Source organism: Dipteris shenzhenensis, chromosome 29, assembly GCF_047967505.1.
Source record: "Dipteris shenzhenensis isolate YYH24624 ecotype China chromosome 29, Dip_SZ_1.0, whole genome shotgun sequence".
Classification (NCBI taxonomy): Eukaryota; Viridiplantae; Streptophyta; class Polypodiopsida; order Gleicheniales; family Dipteridaceae; genus Dipteris; species Dipteris shenzhenensis.
The window spans coordinates 20995261-21010464 of NC_141624.1; the positions used below are offsets into that span (position 1 = coordinate 20995261).

General features: G+C 43.4%; 1 protein-coding gene across 1 annotated transcript; it reads left to right on the plus strand.

Annotated features, from left to right (window-relative positions):
- Window positions 1-264: 264 nt before the first annotated feature.
- Window positions 265-3218, plus strand: LOC147882567 (uncharacterized). The gene has a single exon (XM_087400176.1). It carries the CDS (start codon window positions 270-272, stop codon window positions 2118-2120), a length of 1851 nt encoding a protein of 616 aa, XP_087256302.1. The 5' UTR covers window positions 265-269; the 3' UTR covers window positions 2121-3218.
- Window positions 3219-15204: the final 11986 nt, after the last annotated feature.

A 15204-nucleotide genomic window follows, 5' to 3' on the forward strand; every position in this document is an offset into this window, starting at 1 on the left:
GCAAAGAATGCCGCTTCCAATGGAGCGGCTTGTATTTCAAGAAGGTAATGCCTTGTAACGACTATGCAATCAGTCCAACTACTTACATGTGGACTTGCCACGAGATGAGGACATGTGGACTGCCAGATAGGCATATTTCGTCAGCCACGTTACTCTTGTCATGATATTTCAAACTTGTCTGCCCATTCGTGAGAGAAGAGCCGTGAAGTATGAAAGATGTAGAAGAAATGGCATGGTTCTTTTGAGTAGAAGAAGCTATGGGAGCTCCAATGGCAAAACGAAGGAACGAAATAGTGGAGCTTTTTTGGTCCATTCTGGGCAAGGAGCTCCAATGGAGTAACACCTTGGAGTCCTCTCTCGCCCCTCTCGCTCCCCTCCTCTCAGCCCCCTTGCTCTCCTCCCTCCTCCCCTCCATGCACACCCGCCCCCATCTCGCCTTCAGCCTCTTCCATTGGGCTTCCCTCCAACCCTCCTTCTCTCACTCCTTGCTCCTCTTCCCAGCTTCCCCCTCTTTCTTCGCCGCATTGATCCGTATCTGTGGGCGCCATGGCATGTTGGAAGAAGCGGCACAGCTTTTCTTGGCCATGCCCGATTTCCGTTGTGACCCAGATACCCATGTTTTCGATGCGCTCGTTAACGCGCTATTACATGTCAAGGTGAGGAGGACGAGCGAAGCTTTGGCATTAGTGGACGAAATGGCCGCTATGGGCTGCCAGCCGAGCACCGTGACGTACAATACCCTCATACCTGCCCTTGTTCAAGCAGGCAGGGGTGACAGTGCCCTTTCCATATTCAATCGAATGATGGAGAAAGGAGGCAGCCCGAATACTGCGACATTCAATTCACTCATCTATTCCTTTTGCAGAGAGGGCAAGGTAGAAGAAGCTCTCAAACTGTTGGAGAAAATGACTGCTACGAGGTGCAAGCCAGACACGGTGACTTACACCGGCATGATATCTGGCTTGCTCAAGGCAGGCCGAGACGACATAGCCGTATCCACTTTCCATCGAATGATAGAGAAGGGATACAGGCCAAACACGGTGACTTTCACTACACTTATAAATTGGTTTGGCAAGGAGGGCAAGATGGAGGAAGCTCTGGAGATTCTGGAGAGAATGGCTGAAGAGGGGTGCCAGCCGGACGTAGTGACTTATACGAGCGTGATATTTGGCCTTCTCAAGGCAGGCAAAGGCGATATGGCCCTCTACACTTTCAGTCGAATGATAGACAACGGATGCAGGCCAACCACTGTGACTTGCACTATAATCATGAAGTGGCTCGGTAAGGAGGGCAAGATAGATGAAGCTTTGCAACTGCTGGAGAAGATGACTGGTATGGGGTGCCATCCAAATAAAGTGACTTATACGATCGTGATTTCAGGCTTGCACAAGGCAGGCCGAGGTAACATGGCCCTTTCAATTTTAGTTCAAATGATGGAGAAAGGGTGCACTCCTGACATTGTGACTTGCAATACTGTCATCCATTGGTTTGGCAAGGAGGGCAAGACAGACATAGCTTTGGAACTATTGGAGAAAATGACTGTGATGGGCTGCCAACCGGACAAGGTGACATATACCTGCGTGATATCTGGCTTGATCAAGGCAGGGCGAGGTGACATGGCTCTTTCCACTTTCACTCGAATGATCGAGAAGGGATGTAGTCCTGACACCGTGACTTACAATGCACTCATCGATTTGTTTGGTAAGGAGGGCAAGATAAAGGAAGCTTCAGAACTGTTGGAGAGAATGATTGCTCTAGGGTGCACGCCAAATACCAAGACTTATAACAGCTTCATATCTGGTCTGCTCAAGGCAGGCCGAGGTGACCTGGCCATGTCCACTTGCACTCAAATGACAGAGAAGGGATGCATGCCTGACATTGTCACGTTCGGTATGCTTGTTGATTGGTTTGCTAAGAAAGGCATGATAGAGGACGTTCTGGACTTGCTGGGCAAAATGACAACTATGGGGTGTGAGCCAAATATGGTGACATGTAACACCATAATTCCTGGCCTAGTCAAAGCGGGGCGAGGGGACCTGGCTGTTTCCTTCTTCACTCAAATGCTAAAGAAAGGGTACAGCCCCAGTACTGCAGTGTGCAAAGCATTGATTGATGGGTAAGCAAGACAAATGAAGCTTTTGACCTGTTAAAGAAAATGATATGGGGGTGTGCCAGGCTAATGTGAACAACAGAAGCATTTTTGGGGCTGGATAAGGTAGGCCAACAGGACAGTCCCCTTTCAAGTTAGATGGAATGTTGGAGAACTCTGGAACTGCTGAATAGAATCATGCACCGTTATCTACAACGTGTTAGACCAGCATGATTCTTTTCACCTTGAGAAATTGTGGAGTTCCCAATAGACTTGCTGAATACAATTCTTTGGCTTCAGGCCGCAAACAGGCAGAGTTGACCATGACTTTTCTCTGCACACTGAAATGGTATATCTTTGGAACGCTTTGTGGACAATGAAAAGCTTTAGTTTTGAGCCTAACCGTATTTAATGCCTTTCCTTAGTTGCTACAAAGTGTTGTAAAAAGCTTACAAGCTGTTTACGGGGACGTCACAGACAGAGACCTAGGTTTTTATTTGCCCAGTGACGTAATGCATCTTTGGTACTGTCGGCATAAATGGAAAGTTGTGGCTTTGAGCCAGATGCCTTTCCTTAGGTGGTGCTAAAGTGTTCAACAACCTTTACAAGCTGTTCGCAAGGATCCCCAGCCCTAGCTTTCCTTCACCTTTGAAAGTACGTGCTCCTGTACTCACAAGAGTCCCTAACAACATCCAGTCTTAGAAGTAGGATTGCAGTCAAACATTACAACGCCTTTAGAGCAGATGACATGCATGGGTGTATGGACACTTTCGGAAATGTCAGGAGCACTGCCTTTTGTAGGCTCTCAGGTCCAAGGACTGCCCAGTATGTCTCCCTTGTTGTCTAAGATATTCCACATGTGGAGTGGGTAGGGGCATTGGGTGACATTGTCAGGGCTGGTTCTAATTATCATTGAGGGGTGTTAGAGCGTCCTTAGGAGGTACGGGCAACCAGGTACCAGGTCCAAAGGCTAATCTGATAAAAGCCCATTTGGGTCATGGAAGGCCAGGATACCTGTGAAAAGGTCTTCAGGGCAACTTCAGACCTATAACAAGACAAGCAACATTATTCTGTAACTATGTCATGGCAGTGCACTTCTAATGGGCCTCTTCAAAAATTCCATGGTGATCTATCCATTAGAAGCTTTGAGGGTTGTGCACGGAAGGGGTCCCCTCAAAAGGCAACATTTTATGTTTGGTTGATTTTTTAAATGTGTTAAGACTGACTGATGCATATCATAAAGTAGCTTAATGACAACTGGCCCATCTGTAGACTCATGCATATCATAAAGTAGCTTATGCAACCAAGCTACCTCACATGCAACCATTGCTGCACCCTTGTACTCAGCCTCTGTACTCGACAAGGCAATTATAGGCTGTTTCTTGCTGCTCCAAGTGACTGCAGCACTCCTAAAAGAGAACACATATGCACTCGTAGATCGTCTATCAGAAATACTACTAGCCCAATCAGCATCAGTGTATCCATGCAACTGTATCTGAACCCCAGCCTCATAAAATAGTCCATACTGCAATGTGGACTTCACATACCTGAGTTGCGTCTAGCCACATCCAAATGCGATTTCCTTGGAGCTTGCATAAACTGACTTACCAATCCAACAGCATAGCTCAAATCTGGCCTGGTAATAGTCATATAAATCAATCTTCCTACTATGCGCTTGTACATAGTAGGGTCTTCCAGAAGTTTACCTGCATCTGTGCTCAGCTTCACATTCTACTCTAAAGGAATTGAAATAGGCTTACAGCCTGTCATCCCATATTTGGACAGCATGTCCAATTTATACTGCCTTTGCAAAAGCCATATCCCACTTCGTGATCTAATCACCTCAATGTCCAAGAAATAACGCAGCTCTCCCAAATCCTTCATCTCAAACTTTTGGTTCAATAGCATTTTCACATGAAGGATATCTTCATCACTATCACTTGTGATGATCAAATCATCAACATAAATGGCAAGCAGCATAATACCTTTCTCTATTTTTCTTACATAAAGTGAGAAATCTGCCTTGGAAATCTGAAAGCCAATAGTGACAAGATACTATCCTATCTTGTCAGACCATGCTCTAGGTGCTTGGTTCAAGCCATACGAGGCTTTCTTCAACCTGCAAACAAACTCAGGATGAACAGCATGAACATAACCTGGTGGCTGCTCCATAAAGACCTCTTCTTGCAAATCACCATGCAAGAAGGCATTCTTTACATCCTTCTAATGTAAAGACCATCACTTTGATGCAACCATAGCAATGATTGCTCTTACGGTTGCCATCCTTGCAGCCAGATTGAATGTTTCTTCAAAATCAATGCCATGTGTATGTGCATACCCCTTGATAACTAATCTTGCCTTGTATCTGTTCACAGAACCATCTGCATTGTGCTTCACTTTATAAACCCACTTATAGCCAATCGCATTCTTGTCTTTAGGCAAAGGCACAAATTCCCATGTAGCATTTGCTTCCAAGGCATCCATTTCTTCATCCATGGCTTTCTCCCATTTTTCTTTTCCCATGGCTTGCTCAAAAGAAGTGGGTTCTGGTTCATGTATCACTTTGACCATATAGGCACAATGAATGGCTGTAAATCCATCATATTTCAACCTATCCACAAGATACCTAGCTCTGGTAGACCTGCGCAAAATAGGCTTACTTCTAGGTGCTCTCAAAACATCCCTGGTTTTCCTTACTCCAGGTGTAACACTAGAAGGAATATCCAACTCATCATCAATGCTCTGTTCAGAGCCACTGGATTCACCATCCACATAAAAGTGACCTACATTCACATCAAACATGGGCTGATCTACCTTCTCTTTTCCTTTTCGTGATACCTGCATACCACTATCTGCATTGCTTTGAGGAGATTCTCTTGATCTCAATCTGCCTGTCCATGGCAAAGTATGTGAACCACTGCTAGAGGACACTGTAGGTCCACTAATATTTTGTGATTGCTGCTGTGAATTCTGTGTAGCATTACCATTTTGTGCATCTACATCATCAATCACATTTATTGGTTTATATCAGCTACTCATCTCATTAAAAATGATATCTCTACTCACTGTAAACTTACGAGTAGAAGGGTTATAGCATCTATACCCTTTCTGCTGCAAAGAATAACAAAAAAAGATGCACTTCTCAGCTTTTGGATCCAACTCGGATTTCAACTCATCTGGCACATGAACTTAGGCAATGCAACAAAAAATTTTCAAATGAGAAATAGTTGGTTTCCTACCAGTATACATCTCCTCTGGCATCATGCCATGTTTTGCTGCAGTGGGAGTCCTGTTCATTATGTAAACCGCTAAAGCAATTGCTTCACCCCAATAATAATCTGGTAGGTCTTTTTCATTTAGCATGGCCCGAGATACCTCTCCAATATGCCTGTTTTTCCTTTCTGCAAGTCCATTTTGCTGTGGGGTATGACTGCATGAATATTGCTGCTTTATGCCATGCTCCTGCAGGAATCTTGCAAACTCATTTAAGAGGTACTCTCCCCCTCCATCTGACCTTAGGCATTTTATTTGCAGGCCTATTTCTTTTTCAACCATAGCTTTAAAAGCTTTGAAATGCCCAAACACTTCACTTTTCTTTTTCATAAAATACACCCAAACTTTTTTGCTGTAGTCATCAATAAAAGTGACAAAATAATGACAGCCTCCAATAGATGCAGCTTTAGTAGTCCACACATCAGAGTGGATTAATTCCAATGGCTTCTTACTCTCTTGAACATGTCTAGGAAATGGTTTCCTTGCCTGTTTTCCAAATTAATAGGCTTCACATACCTTATGCATTTCTACAACCTTGAATTTAGGCAATCTTGCAACCATATTTTGGGCCTGCATTGATTTAAGTCACTGTACATTAACATGATCAATGCGTTTATGCCAAATATCAATATCTGCAACCACACCAATCCCATGTGCAAACATTGTTGCACTCAATTCAGGCATGCATCCAACGTAAACATCCTGTCCTTCTTCTTTCCTTTTGCTATCAAGCCACCGTTATTTTTCATATCCTCAACAAAGCATCCATGAGGATAAAATCTGACCTGCAAGCCCTATTCAACCATTTGACCAATAGAAACAGGGTTCTTGGTGATATTCGGGACATGAAATACATCAGACATTTCCTCCTGAAGAAGATGCACCACCATTTCTCTGCTCTTCAGAAATTAGAATTTTTCACGGATGGCAATGGATGTCCGGAACTGTGCATAATCCTTTCCTAGACCATTCAAGGTCACAGCAACCAAATCATCATCTTCCACTAGTGACCCAATGGAAGTAAGTGCATCTGCAATTTTCTTCACCTTCATGTGGTAGTCATTGATGCTCATATTTTCTCTCTGCATATTGTGCAAATCCTGCTTGAGCTGCATTTTCCTGGCTTGCGTATTTGTGCTGTACATTTTGACCAAAGTATCCCATGCCTCCTTTGGCGTACTTGCATCTTGAATATGCACAATCATAGAATCTGAAATACTGATAGACAACCAGTACATAACTTTTCTGGCTCTCTCATGCCATCCTTTAAATGCCTGCATTTCCTATTGATTGGGAACATTAGGAAGAATTGGTTCTTCTTCATTTCCTGTAATGAACTCCCAATAGCCTTTTCCCATAAGGAAAGTCGTCATTCTAAACTTCCATGCTTGGAAGTTGTTCTTGTCAAGCTTTTCAGTGACAATCTGTAAAAGAGAATCAGACGTCATTACAGAACACTACAAAATATTCTATCACTGCAAAAAACACAGCTTTTGCCTCACAAAGGCAAATCTGCAAAACTGACACATAGTCACTTCCTAGTGACGATTTTGCATCAACAGGCAATAAGGATGATTCTGTAACTCCTAGTATCTCTGCGCACAGGCATATGTTGCGGCAACTTTTCACTGACCTGTAGAGTAGTGGTTGCACAGCAAAAACAGGGCCTTTTTCTCAGTGCTTGCGGAGAACTTTCGCCTCCAAAACGGGCCCCGAAATGGCCTCGAATCGGAAAAATAAAGTCACCAAGGGCTTCGCCTGCTCCCGCAGCATATATTGCCCTCTCGGCACACCGCGAAGGGCATCTCAATCTGAGACAATGCACTCTCACACTTTCCGGCTATGCTACTTGTAGAGATTTGCTCCCAAACTCAAAAAAGCAAAAAGCAACACTGGTCCTCTTACCAAGACACTGTGAACTTGGTTTACTTTCTTAAGCTCCTTACCACGAACCAGGCTCTGATACCATGTGAAGATAGTGGGAGAGAGAGGGAAGGAGCCTCACTTGTGGCTTTCTCACATACACAATGGGGGAATACACACAAAGGTGGAGGCTGAAAACAGTTTTCCTCTTCTTAGTTGTGAAAGCCAAAAGAACTCTAGTACAAAGAAATAGAAGAACCCTATATGTGGGTCTCAAACCAAACTCAGCTAACTAAGGTGGCGTACTAACTGAACCATAAACTAGAGTACATAAGGATAGTTGTCATCCAGCTATTATTCATGGGCGGTGTACCAACCACATTTGCAGCTACCAAGTCGGTGACATAAATGCACAATGGTCACCCTGGCATATCACGAGTGGAGCTCGATATCTCAACACGTACCTGGGTTGCCATGCTTTTAGTCTAGTAGTTGTGGAACTTGTGTCGTGCGAGTCGATCTTGCTGTAAAGGCTTGGCACTATATAATTTTTGCTCAGTTTCCAGGTAGCCTATATCCACCATTTGCTCGAACAGAGATATGTGGCGTGCTTCTACGAATATCACTATTTGATAGAGTCGGCTTGTAATTTGAGCATCGACCCTTTCATTGGGATTGAAGCTGAGTGGAGGCATATGGGAATCGAGGTAACATGGGACCTCCAGAATGAATTCCAATGTTTTACAGAATATAGCACTTAGGCGAAGGAAGCGATCAATGTTGCCGCACATTATTTGTTCATGCTGTTGAAGTGCTCGGACCATTGTGCCTTGGATATTCCATTCGACACCAAAGTATGGTTCGATCATTGGCCAATTAATGGTTCGATTCTCATCCAAAGTGTGTAGGTTGGCTTCCCATTTTTTACGCCGTGGAACTACATAGAACTTCGGTTCAGAGACATGGAGGTGCCCATAGGTACTCCTTCAAGAAGATTACATCAAAGAGCTTGGGGCGGCACCAATTAGGTTGTGGATCCAACTTGCTAATCCAACCTTCACTAATTTGATGCTGACGAAGGTTGGTAGGAAAGCATCCACCTTGAGATTTCATATCAGGATAGTTGCTCCAAAATTCCTTGATGGGGAAGTGGTATCTCATCAAAATCATACCCATCATTGGAACTTGGCATGGGCGTATGAATTGGATTATCCGGATCCTAATATTCAAAATCAAATATTGTGTCATTTTTTGCTGATGGAAGCACAAGTAGTGTCGAAGGTGATGACGGGGTAGGGAGAGAATTTGGGGACATGGGGGAGAAATATGGTAGAGTGTTAGTTGTGGAAGGGGGAGCAGAGGGGAGGGGGGAAAGAACTGGGCAAATGGATTGAGCAGCTTGGTAATCCTCAAGGGTAGGATTAGCAAGGGAGGGGAAGAAGCTAGGTGTGAGGGGCTCGTAAGTTTGTGATTGTTGGGTTAGTTGAAAATGGTGAGAGGCATGAGCAAAGAGACGATGGAGGGAATAGATGTTAGGATGGAGCTCGGGGAAGGTTAAGAGGGTGGTAGCAGCAAGGGTAAGTGAGGTTATGATGTTGGCAGAAATAGTGGTTAGATATGGGAAGTTGGATGTGAGATAGGCCCTATCATCTTCCGACACTTCTTTTTGATGGTGCGATGGGATCATCAGCTACATGGGTGGGATGTCGGTTATGTCGTGCCTTCAAATAATAGGGATGGCCTTTGTAGCAATGGCAACAAACCTGCAATAACCTTGAGGGGAGGACTACCCATGAGGCATACATATGCAATGAAAGCATCAGTCTTGAGTGCTATAAACCCGGCATGTGGGCAGAAGATATTTTTCTCATCTTCAGACAAGTCTTGGTAAATTATGCACAGGGTTTTGGTCCCGATGGAATGTTCCCATTTGATTGTTGGATGAGCAGATATGATCCTAATTTGGAGTTGCTTCCATTGGATAAGCACGCGTGCGTTGAGGTGATCTTCCAGTTGTAGAGCAGCCACAATTTCTTGGTACACCACCATTGTGCATTGTAGTGGGGCTTCATTGGTGGTGTCTTCCAATGCCTCATTGTTGTGCACTAGCAATTGGAGTTCAAGCTTGGAGATGATTATCTTTTGGGAGTGCATCTCATTCATTTTTTCTTTGTATTGATGGTAAATGGTTGTATATGCCTCCTTAAGCTTTCTCATCTTCAAGGTGACTTTTGCTTGTTGAGGAATGTCTTTAGTGGTATTGGACCATTGGTCCAAAACTTGTGCTTGTGAAGTGCTGGCCTCTTGAGTTGTAGCAAGTTGGTCTTTTAAGATTCTGCATTCCCTTGTAAGCTCGTCAATGCTGAAGGCACGTACTGCCAAAGATTTGTTCCATGTCTTCAAGCTTGTCTTTGCTATCCTGGAGCTCTTCTTCTTTGTGAATTAGAGTGAGTCGAGCTTGTGCCCCTACCTCCATCTGTTGAGCATGTGCGGATGTCAAGGAGTTATAGTAGGTCTATAGGATTGCCGTTGCTTGTACTACTGCTATCAGCTGTGTTTGACTTTGGTGGAGGTTGAAGGTCACATCCCTCACTGCCTTCTCTTGAGCTTAGAGAGCTTGGTTCATGTGCACTTCTTCTACCTCCTCCTCATCTATCTGCGCTTGAAGTGCCTTGACCTCTATGGTGATTGCCTGGAATTGGTCTTCAATTTGTGTTGCAGTCTGTCTTTCAAATTCTCTTGCATATTCTTCCTTAGCCAAGCTAGTGAATAGTTCTAACATTTGGATCATTTGGCTAGCTTGATGTTGGAGAATGATAGACGGTGATGAGGTATGGCGATACTGCTGATACAAGTGGTGCCCATGTAGCCATCCCGATGATTCTGTAGTACTTGGGAGAGGTTGTTCCAATGGTATTTTAGTCCCTTGTGTACAATAATCATATTGTTGATCTAGCACTAGCTCCCCTTGTGGCTCATCGACTGGCATGGCATCGATGGGTGGTTTGAGTGCTAATGTAGTCTCAGGCTCTGGTGCCGATCTTTCCTCAAGTTTGGGTGCTGATCTTGCCTCGAGCTCTGGTTGCTGTTGTTGTTGGAGAGATATTGGTTGCAGTGGTGCACCGAGCTGTAGCATCTCTCGGGGCCATTTCACAATCCCGACCTCCAGAATAGGTATTTAAGGCAACTGCACTTATCAATGTGATAGTAGGAGAAGTTGGTGACGGTTCCCATACTAGTGAGAAGGGTATGTCCAACTCCTCAATTGGTTTTGGTGACTGGGGAAGAATTATTTCTCTTTCTTGTAGCTCTTTTTTGATGATTATAGCCAATAAGTGTGGAATTTTACATTTTTGGCCTGAAGAACCATCTAGTTTCTTTATGAAGAAGATGATAAAGTGTTGGACCCGGTCTTTTTTTAGCTTCCTACTCAGCAAGACAAATGTGCGGAGTGGAAGGGATCAATTCTTGCTGCAATTCACCCCTAGGATTGTGGATACGAATTGTGCTACTTCCTTGAGGCGATGGTTAAGGATTGTGCAAAGCAATATGCCATCTCTATGGATCAGTGTGCCCTTCGTGAGGAGAGACTATACTTTGAGAAACTTTGCATCAGTAGGCCATTTAGGGTATTTGACACCTTGTGTTGGCAATGAGAAAGCCCTTTGAATGATTGTACTGTCGAGGATAATGTTTAGTGGGCTCTGATGTAGTGATTGTACCGTACTTGCCAACCTTTGCATTGCTGGAGTGGTAAGAATGGAGAAAGTCCTTGATGTATGTGGTCATTGCAGGACTGTCTTGCAAGGATTTTAGGCTCTCATGCAAACTACCTAAACCCCTTTGCTCTAAGTAAGATGTGCTTCCTAGGAAAGAGCATAAGTCGATGTGGGTGGCCAAACAAGTTCCAGTGACTAGGCCCTATCAATGGCTGTGTAGGCTGGTGGTGACTGGGTGGCATTTGTTCTTCTTGGTCATGCACTGAATCCTCTTTGAAGCTATCGCTCTGGCGAATGGCTGTGGTTGCCATGGTTGAGAGGATGTAGATGGCTGTGAACTTCAGAGGCGATCTCGTTGTTGAGGCAGTTGGGCTCTTTCTACACATCCTCTTTAGTGGCGGCATCTTTTTTGAACCTGCATCCATGTTCATGTGGTGTACCATTGATCATTAGGTTGGTTGGCATGCTTTGAGAGTGTGGAATGAAAGTGTGTGGTACAATTATTCATGCAATCATCTATGTGTCTAAGTGAAAGCGTGTGAGTGCACGTGACCTAGTAGCTAGGTATGGACTAACTATACGCTTTTTTTTTTTGCTGGGATTTTTATAGGGTAGCTAGAACTCAGGCATCACTTCTGAGCCCTAGGTTAAAATCGATTGATGCTACCTATATGTGCGAAGACAAACATATGCAAGTGAGTGCTCGTGATACAATCTAATCCTAACTAAGGAAGACTTGGTTTCCCAAATCTTCGTTTTTGTCGAGGATGGCTTGCATGTTGATGTAGTAGCGCTTCAGTCACATCCCGTTTATTGTTGTGTTGAATTGGACTCCATCCAATGTTTCTAGTAGTACAGCTCCGATGGGATTCATCTTTCATACTCAATAGGGTCCTTGACCTAGATACTTCAGTTTCCCCTTGTGTACTTTGGCATTGTATAACAAGACTAAGTCGCCTTCCTTGATGTCTTTAGCTTTAAGATTTCTATCAAACCATGCCTTTCTTCTGTGCTTTTCTATTGTCATGGCATGGTAGGTGACTAGTCTTGTCTTTATATGCTTCTCCAACTAATAGAGTCTTTCTTTCAAGGATTCATGGTCTCCCATCCGTTCTTGTAGTGCTATGCGTAGACTTGGAATTACAAATTCTAGTGAAACCACAACTTCAAGGCTGTACACCAATCCGTTCTTCTCCCATCCGTTCTTGTAGTGCTATGCGTAGACTTGGAATTACAAATTCTAGTGAAACCACAACTTCAAGGCTGTACACCAATTGAAAAGGTGTGTTCCCTATATATTCCTTGAGTGTGGTCCTATATGCCCATAAGGCTGCATTCAGTTTCTCTGCCCAATCAGAACGGTGTGGTTCTACTACCTTGGTGAGGATAATGCATATTATTTTATTGGTGGATTCGGCTTGTCCATTCCTTGGGGGTAGTAGGGTGTGCTTTTTCTATGAATTACCATGAAGCCATATAAGAGTTCTTAGATTACCTCATTGACAAAATGTGTGCCTCTATCCGACATAATTTCAATGGGGCATCCGAATCGGGTGATCACATTTTCATATAAGAATCTTGCTGTGCTTTTGGCATGTGCCTTTTTGACTACTTTAGCTTCAACCCATTTTGTAAAGTAATCAGTGGCCACAATGATGTAGCGTGCCTATGTTCCTTTTGCTGCTAGATGTATGGGACCCACATAGTCAATCCCCCATTTTTCAAATGGTTTTTGTGCAACAACTATTGTTAGGGGATTGAAGTCTTTGTGTTGTGGTTTAGTAGTCTGTTGGCATACATCACAACCTTTTACATATTCATAGGCATCTGCCCACAGTGTTGGCCACTAGTAGCTTGCGAGGAAAACTTTTCTTGCTGTGGCCTCCCCTTGGAAGTGTCCTCCTGCAATGCCTTCATGGACTTCACCCAGGATTGGCATGATTTTATGAGGCATTACACATCGTCTTAATATTTGATCCTTGCCCATCTCGTACAGTTGTCCTGCAATCAGTTGATAGGGTGCAGCCTTTAGGATCAATTTTCTGGCATCTACTGCTTTCATTTCAGGGGGTGTTCTTCCTACCATCGAGTACCCAATGATATCTCCACACCACTTTGGAAGAGCATCTATTTGAAATAGCGTGGCATTTGGTAAGTCGTCTTCTACTCAAGTGACTTCTTCTCCCGACTTTACTCGAGACGACATGTGATCAGCAATGTAGTGTTGGGCACATCTTTGCGGACCACTATTTTGAAGTTGAATTCTTGAAGCAAGAGGAGCCATCTGGTTATTTTTCCTATTGTACACGAATGGTTCACAAGATAAAGCAATGCTTGATGGTCGATGTAGAAGACAAAATAATTTGCCAGTAGATAGTGCCAAAATTTCTTGACACTATACACCATTGCTAGGGCTTCTCTTTTTGTGGTGGTATAGTTGATCTCTGCATCATTGAGTTGTCGACTGGCAAAGTAGAATGGGTAGTCTTTCTTATGGTCACCGGGTTGACAAAGCACACTCCCAATTGCATACTTGGATCCATTAGTATGAACATGAAAATCAATATTCCAATTGGGAGATATAAGGATGGGTGTTGTGATTAGGTGCCACTTTAAAAGCTCAAAGGCTTGGTCGCACTGTTTGGTCCATAAGAATTCCACTAATAATTTGTAAAGTGGTCTAGCTATCATGGCATACCGCAGTATAAATCTTCTATAATAGTTGGCATGTCCCTTAAAGACCTGTACACCTTTGGAATTTGTAGGAGGAGGCAATTCCATGATGATTTTGATTTTGTCCATGTCAGTTGCAATCCCATGTTGAGAGATGATGTGTCCCAAAACAACTCCATCGGTGACCATGAACTGGCATTTTGTTGGATTTAGGGAGATGCCATACTCCCTAGATTTGATTAGTATTGCTTCAAGACATTTGAAGTGTCTTTTTTGTTTGAATGGATGCACAAATCATCCAAGAACACCTGTAAAAACTTATTCAAAAATGACTTGAAAGCTGTGAACATGACTCGCTGGAATGTGGCCAGGGCATTACAAAGGCCAAATGGCATGACTCTATATGCAAAAATCCCCCATTTTGTAGCAAATGCTATTTTTGATTGGTCTTTAGAAGCACTTTGCACTTGGCTATAGCCACTGAAGCCATCCAAGAAGCTATATATTTTGGAGCCTGCCACCTTTTCCAACACTGTTTCTGTTAAGGGTAGGGGATAGTGATTCCTAATTGTGGTGGCATTCACATTTTTTAAGTTTATGCATATTATGAGCTTCTTGTTTCGTTTAGGCACAATGACAATGGGTGAAACCCAATCAGTGTGCTCTATCTCATAGATGAATTCGGCATCTAGGAGTTTTTCTAGCTCGTCATAAACCATGGTGCCATACTTTGTGTGATAAGGTCCACATACCTTAGGGTGAGCACCTTCCCTTATAGGTATCATGTGTGCTACCACTTCTGGTGAAATTCCTTTCATCTCTTTGTATGACCATGCTAGGCAGTCACGGTATTCCATTGGGAGTGCTTTGAGTTTGGTTTCATCTTCTTGTTGAAGTTGTTTCCCAATGAAAACCAGTTTTTCTTCCTCCTCTTCAAGGGTGAGGTTTATTGTGTGTGTTTTTGGTGATCCCTCATAGACTGGAGTTTCTCCAATGCTATCGGTTTCTTGAACTTCAGATTCTCTTAGTGTCTTGGCATTGCTATTGGTGCAACATATATACATATATATTCATATATATATATATACCACTTGTGTAATTCTTGAAGTATTCTGGCACTTCTCGAAGATCGGCCTCTGATGGTGTTGAACTAGCATGACATGTGTCATGTGTATTGGGTGGCATAGTTGCATTTACTAATTTGTTAGGCTCTTCTTGACTTTCTTTTTTTGAAGTCTCTTGATGAGCCTCATCCGTATGTGTGGCTTATATTTCCAAAACTTCTTATGTTGGGAACTGTGGGGTAACTTTTCCACTGGTAAGGTGTTTCCAAGTAAGGGTTCATTTGTTGTGCATACTCCTTCGAGTCCCTCAGGGGACCATTCAAGAGGCGGTGGTTTTGATTTTGAGGAAGCTGACTTTGTAAGGTACAATTCAATGATCCTTGTTTGGACTCTTTCGAATTCATTGAAGTGCTCGGCCTTGGCGTTTCTATGATTTCCTCCTTCAGCTTTCTTGTGAGATCTTCTGCTATTATTCAACTTTGGAGGTTCAACTTTTGCAAGCTCATTAGGGCATGCAGAATGG

Coding starts and splice junctions, on each gene's coding strand:
- LOC147882567 (XM_087400176.1), top strand. CDS start 270: ATGGCAAAACGAAGGAACGAAATAGTGGAGCTTTTTTGGTCCATTCTG.